We start from the raw sequence: 8180 nt of genomic DNA on the forward strand, positions 1-8180 counted from the left end.
AACTACTCAACGAAACTTTAATTCCGTCTTCACAAAACAGGATATCGAAGTGGAAAAGGTTAAAATGAGAGCAAAAGTAGTCCACACGTATGTTTTGCTTGTAATTACGCAAACAAAAACTTAAATTTCGTAGAACTTCAAGGAGTGCAATTACATTTTTTGCGCGCCATTAAGTGCTCTTCCGTGCAACAGGAAAAAGTGAAACTCATTTGACATACTTTTTTGTGTTCATGAAACTTGGATAAAATAAAAACTTAAGGATAATGACTAGGAAAATTTACTGGTATATGTTAAGTTTATATGAAACTGTGTTCTACGAAATACTGCAGTGCTATTAAATTAAAGTAGTGGTTATATTTACTACTTTTTCATGGCTGCGTTATAATGACATTATATATGTGGTTTATATATAAGTCCATGTTTATATAAAATAACTTCTATGTTTAGTATATGCAGTGTTTAACATTAAAAAATAATATCTTTTAAAATTTCATGGATAATTAAAACACAAGAACAAACTATTTATTTCTTTGGGTTGCAGTAAATTCTGTAAAACTGATGTGGTCAGTGGATTTTGAGCTTATATTCATATGTGTACATTCACGAATAGTCACTTAATGAATATGTTTTTGATTAAGTTGGATCTATTTGAATCTCCGAATATTTCACAACACAAAGAGACTTCCATCAGTTGTCAGTTCTGGCTAATTATGTTGATATCTATTAGTTCACACTAAAAGTTTTGACGGTCTAATATCAAGTTCGAACAAATCGATTAACTTTTGTCTAGTTAGTTTTTTTTAAGAACGTAAAACCGAAATTTCATATATTTTGCTAAAAAGAAATTTATTATATCAATAATACAAATACTTTGTTTAACTAACAATTTAAGCTTATATGGGTATGTTAAATGACGTTGAGCAACATCATCCGCTCCATTAGGATAGAGAAAAACCACTCTGAGCCGTTTGATACTATGCGCGGTTTTAGACTGGGTGACACCTTGTTGTGTGACTTCTTTAACCTTATATTGGATACGATAATCTGGCACTATATTTAATAAAAGGGTGATATAGCTTGCGTATGCCTACGATATTGATATTATTAGCCTGAATACCCACGCCCGCGAAATAATGCGGATTTTTTTAACTCAGGAAAACAAACAAATGATTCTTGTGGTAAACAAGGAAAAAATAAAGTACTTTCTGTCAATAAACAAATTTCCTGAGCGTCTCTGGACCGACACACTGTTGACAACTGTAAGCAAAAATGATGTCATCCTAGCAATTCAACGCAGAATCACTCATGACAACAGATGTTACCTCGGGCTAAGTAGGTAATTGAGAAATAAAGCCCTCTCTCGACAATTAAATATCACTCTTTACAAGTCTCTTATATGCTTGTCCTGCCATCAGAATTACCAACAGTTATGAGAAGGCGTTAGAAGCATTCGAGAGAAAAATTCAAGTATTGAATTGAATGGAACGATTAATCATATGAGTTATACTGCGACACTGATATTGTTAAGTGCATAAAAATTATGCGGCTTCAGTGGAAATGAAAGACAATGTTTCGATTATAAAGGTATTTAAATCGGCATTCACAGGAGGCAAGCGCGGTAAGGACGTTTGCAGCTTCGATAGAAGGACCAGGTGATCAACGATATGAGTGTGCTCGATATTACCAACTGCCGATATCAAGCCACTGATTGGTAAAATTATAATTTCATATGTTGTTTTAATCTCACGTTATAATAGCCAAAATAATTTACGAGTATATTTTGTTAGAAAAAGTATTATTTTAATAATTTATTTGATTTTATTATATGTATTACATTATTATATTATTCTATATATCATAACTTTAGCTTAATAATCTATATAAATTCAATTTATATCTAAAGTAATTAAATTAACTTATAATATACAATATAACATTTTTATTGTATTATTAATTTTTAGAGTATTATTTGTTAAAATTTTTAAAAATTTGTTTTCTAATATCCAGTATGACCGCAACCGGCACTATGTACATGCCCATGATTATGGTTATGTTCATAAATCCGTTCACTTTGGTGATTATGTGGATACATTGGTGGTTGATAATGCATGGGAGCGGGGTAGTATTCAGGGTAATAGGGAGGTGGGGGATTATGATAATGCCCATGAGGATTGAAATGACCAAGACCATGATTAAATTGTTGCTGACTTGGATACATAGGGGGATTACTAAAACTATGTCCATAACCTCCACTATGAGGAGCATTAAATCCATGTCCATAACCTCCACCTTGAGGAATATTCAATGGATGTCCATAACCTCCACTTTGAGGAATATTCAATCTACGTCCATAACCTCCAGTTTGAGGAGTATTCCATTCATGTCCATGACTTCCAACCTGAGGATGATTCAAAATGGGTTTATTGGAGTCAACTATTTTTTCTTCCGATAGGTGCTCAGCAGTATCACTTCCAATATTTGTATTGGATGCTAATTGATCTTTTTCTTCTTTTACTTCTTTGTTTTCTGTTTCTTGAACAATATTGGTATTAACGTCTTTATTTGAATTACTAGCTTCAAACTGATTTGTGACAATATTGTGCTCTGTTTCATGATTGCTGTTGATAATAGGAGTGAAAGTGTGAGAGCTTGTATCAAGTGAATGATCCAGTGTGTTAGTAGTTCCAATAGAGTCTAAATGATTAATGCCAATTTGTGGAACCTCATATTGATTATTTTGATTATCAGCAGTATTTTCAGTATCAAGTGAATGATGTACTGTATTAGTAGTTCCAATAGTTTCTAAATTATTAACGCCAGTTTGTGGAACCTCAAATTGGTTATTAACACTGTCTTGATTATTTTGATTATCAGCAGTATTTTCAGTATTTGCTGTATTTTCAGTATTTGCAGTATTAACAGTATCAGCGGTATCTTCAGCATCAGAAGCTTCAGTTACCGTATATAATTGACCTGTGTTTCCGAAAAAGTTAAAACTTTCGGGATGATGATTATTAGTTTCTAGTAGAGGTGCTTGGAAGTTACTAGTACCTATTCCGAATTCGTGACCAATATTACTATTTATACCAATATCAGAGTTAACTTTATGTTCATATTCATTTACTTCTAGTTTCTGATCTACCTCGTGATGGCTGTTAATATTGACATCAAGATTTGATTCTGGTATACCAGGTACATGATCAACAGTACCAGTAATGATAAGTGGTTCCGAGTTGTTAATGCTACTTTCCGGAATTAATTTTTCATCATTGCCAACAGTTGCAGTATTATCAGCTGCAGTATTATCAGTTACAGTTTTTTTATCATTAGTTTCAAGTTGATTGTTAACAACATCTAAATTCAACGTATGATCAGTTCCATGAGTTACATTGGAAGTTTCCGTATCAGTTACTTTAGATAAATGATCTACATTCGTATTGATATTAAGTGTTTCAGTTTCTAAATCATGATTCTTCTCTTCATCTTCTTGATGATTGTTAGTGCTACCACCACCATAACCGCCACCAACAGCGTAGCTAGTGGGACCACCATAACTATTGCTTACACCGCCATAACCGTATCCCTTATTTGTAGTACCTAAATTTTTCATACCACCTCCGTAACCCGCACCGTAACCATAGCGTGCTGCACCATAACCAGATGGGTTACCATAACTACCCACTTGATTGTAGCCACCTGGGTTATAATCACTACCAGTATAAGGCATTGCAGTTACCATAGAGATGAGAAGAAACGTTGAAAATACAGCCTTTAAAAAATAAAATTGTTAGCAATTTTAATAAATAGTAAAAGCACTTTTAAATTATTTTTTAAATAAATTTTTTTTTTGACACTTACTAAATTGTTCGCCATATTTTTGCTTTTGTTATGTATGCTTTATTTAATACTTATTCTAAGATGAATCTATTTAAACTGAACTAAATCACAGAGTCGTCTTTATTTTATAGCACAAAAATTTGAGTTTAAGAACTGATAAGAATTTGTTGCAGTATTCTTATCAGTTACTACTAATTATATACAATCGAATTTCTTGATGTGCAATCTGAAAATTGGATTACAGTACCTATATTTGATGTAAAACATTTTGCGAAATTTCAGGGCTTTTCCAGGTTTGCAATGTCATCAATGTTGATCACATTGGGTTTTCAAATTGTGCATGTTTTCAATAATTCTGTTTATAAATTTAATCATTTTTTCAAATAAATAATTTCCGTGATAGCTGTTTTAATCTCTCAAATTTTAAGAGATCTTATTTCATGCATATTTGCTAACCTATACGACCGCTGTTTATATATATAGTATTCCCCAATCAATGAATACTATATTTATACATCCTAATGTTGATAATAAAAATTTTTATACGATGTATATTATTATAGTTGGAAAATATGAATAATAATAGGAAAAACATATGATTAATTTATTTTTGATTATTAAAAACTACAATTTCTTAATATTGTATAAAAGTATGTAATAAAATATGAAATAATTTTTATATGATATATTTTTTGTATTATATGTGTTAGGTTTTAAACACAATAGGACAAAAAGTATTTAAAATCGAACATTTTGATATATATGTATTTTTATATAAAATTTGAAAAATAATTTTCTTTCCTGATGTTCGAGAAAATGTGAATTGGTATTGATGTGCTTGATAAAGGGTGATCAAATTAGGGCTACATTTTTAATTTTAAATAAAAATAAAACAGATACATATACAAGATTTTTATTTTAAATATCGCTCTACGTTTTTAATTAAAATAGATTTTTCGTAAATAACTTTCTTTAGTCGTTTTTAATAATTTGACTCGGGAACCTATATTTTTGGTTACTTTTTTAAATAACATTAGTACAAATATTGCATCAATGACACGAATAATGTTTGTATACTAATGTATAATATTATATAGAGGAAAATAGTTCAATAAAATCATTTTTAATAATTTTTTTAACCACACTCAGCAAATATGTTCTAACCATTTTGTTAGAGAAATTTTATGTGGTAAAGAAGATATTACAATCTACATGTGGTATGGCTGAACCAACATGATACGTCGAGTAAGAATATTTTTACCTGAGATTTAAGTTAAAATCTGGTTAAATCAACCAAATTATTTTTCTGAGTGCAGTTCTGATTGGTGTTTCTGAATATACAATCTTAAATAATTGATTGTTTTATGAGATGTATGATATGTGCATACATGATAAATAAGTAATCATGTGTCTGTAGTAGTCTTTATTGCCGATAACTGGTGTTTTTTTATTTTCAAAAAAAAAAGGGGTCTCCTTAACCTAAAGTTTATAAATATCATGTGCATTTTCTTGACTCTAAACGTAGTTTCCTCTCTAAAGTTGTAATCTCTACGATATGATGGATCTGTTTAAAGATGTTAGAAAACTCAATTTACAAGAGTTCTATGGTCATATAGTAAAAGTTCTTAGTGAAACTGAATTTTATACGACTTAAAATGTTAATCACTAAGATTAATTGTGCTGTCATTAAATATTTTGACTTCTTAAGAATGAATCTAATTACTTATTCTTGATTTTTATATCATTATTAACGTGTTTATGTTATTATATATAGTATATTAAATTTTTGATGAGTTGAATACCTAATACCATCACAAAGCTTTCGTGTGCATTTAAATGAAAATAGTAGCTAATATATTGAAAAACTATATAATATTGTGCTTGATTGCCCTGTATATATAAGAAAAATACTTTTTAAGTTTTCATATCTATAAAAATGAATTAAAAGTGAATTAAAAGGGTTATTTATATATATTTAAGTTTCCAGATGTTAAAATAACAAGCAGTTTAAATTTAGTATTGAAAGCGGATATTGACATATAAGTGAACTAAATTGAAATAAGTATTAATTTAAAAATAATATAAAAAGCAATCGGTTATACAATTTTTATATAATATAAAGATGTTTTTATGCTTTGTTTTGGATATATTGAACATCATCATCATATGATATATTTCAAAAGCTAGGTAAACCATAGGTCAACCATAGTTGAATCTGAATTTGATGTTTGATGTATTTCCATCTGATAAGAGGGTTTCAATTGTTTGAGTTTTTCTTGACTGTTAAGCCTTACAATGTGAATGTTAAGTCTCAATATCAATTTATATTCATTTAAAACTCGTTTGAATATATATGAAATATAACAGATTAAATAAATTATTCCATACTATACAATAAATGATGTCATTAATTTAGTAAATAAAAATTAGCTAATGAGTGTAGTGGGTAAAATTTAATAAACTTCATTTAAAAAAAATGACTAAAAAATGAGTATAAAGTAATAATAAACGATGTTTGAAAATGTGATTGGTTTATAGTTTTATAGAGAGGTTTCGAAAAGTAGTGAACTCCAACAACAAAATTTTTTTTTCTATTATTTTAATTAATTGAATTTTTTTTTTATTGTATTTCATTACTTTTCGAAACCTCTCTATCAAATATCACTGTTTCTATTCAAGTAGAAATAGGTTTCCATTTAATTTTACTGCAGTGCTATGTTAAAAATTCTTTTTGAATCGATTCGATAATATTACAGGCGTCGAGGGACTTAAACAAAAACGTATTATTTTGTCGCTTAACATAAATATTAAATGTTAAAAAATGTTAAAAATTGATACAATGTAGTAAAAATATAAAAAATAATGTTTCACTCATTTCAACTTTGGCTTTTTGGTATTATTACAAATTATATCAAAGGCAAAAAATTTGATTTTGGTGGAAATAAACTCAATTGCTACAGGAATGTGTAAATTTAATTAGAAAATATTCACTGTTGACTGCTCTGGAATGATTTCATAAATTTGTTAAGTGTTTGCCACATACACAACATAGACAAATTTAAATCCTAGGCAGTTTAAATTTACACGACATGTATAAGAAAAGACACACATTAAGGCTGAGGTGAAATTTTATATGTTAGCCACAATCATTAAAAAAATATGTAATCTATGTATCTTCTCCCATTATAATGTACAAAATTCTGTGCATGTTTTCACAAAATTTTAGTTAATCTCATCATCATAAAATAGAACGTATTATTATGCTTGCATGTCGAATTAAGAGAAGTGTTTTATATAACTTAACGATATTGCTTTCTTAACACGACCAATATATTATCCTATTATTTTATGTTTGAATTAATGCCTGAGTGGAAAGTTCTAAGCCCAGTAAGATAACGGATTACCACTATGGAAGTCTACGGACTAACGTACCTGAGAGATTATCAAATAAAGTTTGTGTCGCTGATTATAGAAAACAACAAGGCAAGTTTTAATAATAAAACGGCGCTTATGCATTACTTCGATAGAAGAAAAAACTCTAATGCTACTGAAACCATCCAATTGACTAAACTGTGACCCAGCAAAAACTTACAACTTACTAAACTGATAGTCAATAAGTATTCAAGAAATATTCAACATATAATCATTCATTAAAGAATGAGTGGCATTTTGTTTCCATATCGAGGAATCTGTAATATTCTGTTTCTTTTTTTATATAGTAGATGAGCGAGTTTTTTGAAGTTTTGATAAAAAACAAAGTTTTGTTGTGATATTATAAAAAATTAAAATTTTAAGATTTTCTTAAGTGGAATAATATATCATACAATTTAAAAGAAAATAGTGGAATTATGTACAATACCTCAATACTCGTTGTTAAACAGTTTTAAAAAAGTACACATATGGTGCAAGTGTCATATCTTCCAAAGGCAAGACATTAAAATGCTGGCAAAAAAAATTACATAAGTTAATTTCTTGAAACAGTTAGGTTAGGTAAGTTGAGGTTGAGGAAGAAACGAATCTTCCTCAATAAGCTAAGAATATCGTTTTGATCCCATAATTCCTCGTAATAATAGGTAGAAGAATGGTTAAGTTATAACTAGCTAGAAGCATTTATAAAAGCGTGAGAGTGGCATATACTATTGCTGGAGATTCCGCTGAATGTGTTAAGGAAGGGGCCCCGTACCTTAGCTTAAGCTTAGTTCTGGATAAGCGAAGACATAGACACAACAGGAATTCTGGAGTCATTTCTTCGAGTGCTGGTAGACACGCGTTACAGGAGCTTAGACCCATGCCTTCCAATACCCTGTAAAGAGAGGTATTAACCAAGATATTTCGGCCTGAAA

At 29.4% G+C, this 8180-nt stretch overlaps 1 protein-coding gene across 1 annotated transcript; it reads right to left on the reverse strand.

Moving 5' to 3' along the window:
• Positions 1-1988: 1988 nt before the first annotated feature.
• On the reverse strand, positions 1989-3935 carry LOC119669023 (uncharacterized membrane protein DDB_G0293934-like). The gene is made up of 2 exons (XM_038078750.1): positions 3859-3935; positions 1989-3769 (listed from the first exon to the last, which is right to left on the reverse strand). The coding sequence occupies exons 1-2, from the start codon at positions 3871-3873 to the stop codon at positions 1997-1999; spliced, it is 1788 nt and encodes a 595-aa protein (XP_037934678.1). The 5' UTR covers positions 3874-3935; the 3' UTR covers positions 1989-1996.
• Between the last annotated feature and the right edge of the window lie 4245 nt (positions 3936-8180).

This window comes from Teleopsis dalmanni, chromosome 1, assembly GCF_002237135.1.
Source record: "Teleopsis dalmanni isolate 2A chromosome 1, ASM223713v2, whole genome shotgun sequence".
Classification (NCBI taxonomy): domain Eukaryota; kingdom Metazoa; phylum Arthropoda; class Insecta; order Diptera; family Diopsidae; genus Teleopsis; species Teleopsis dalmanni.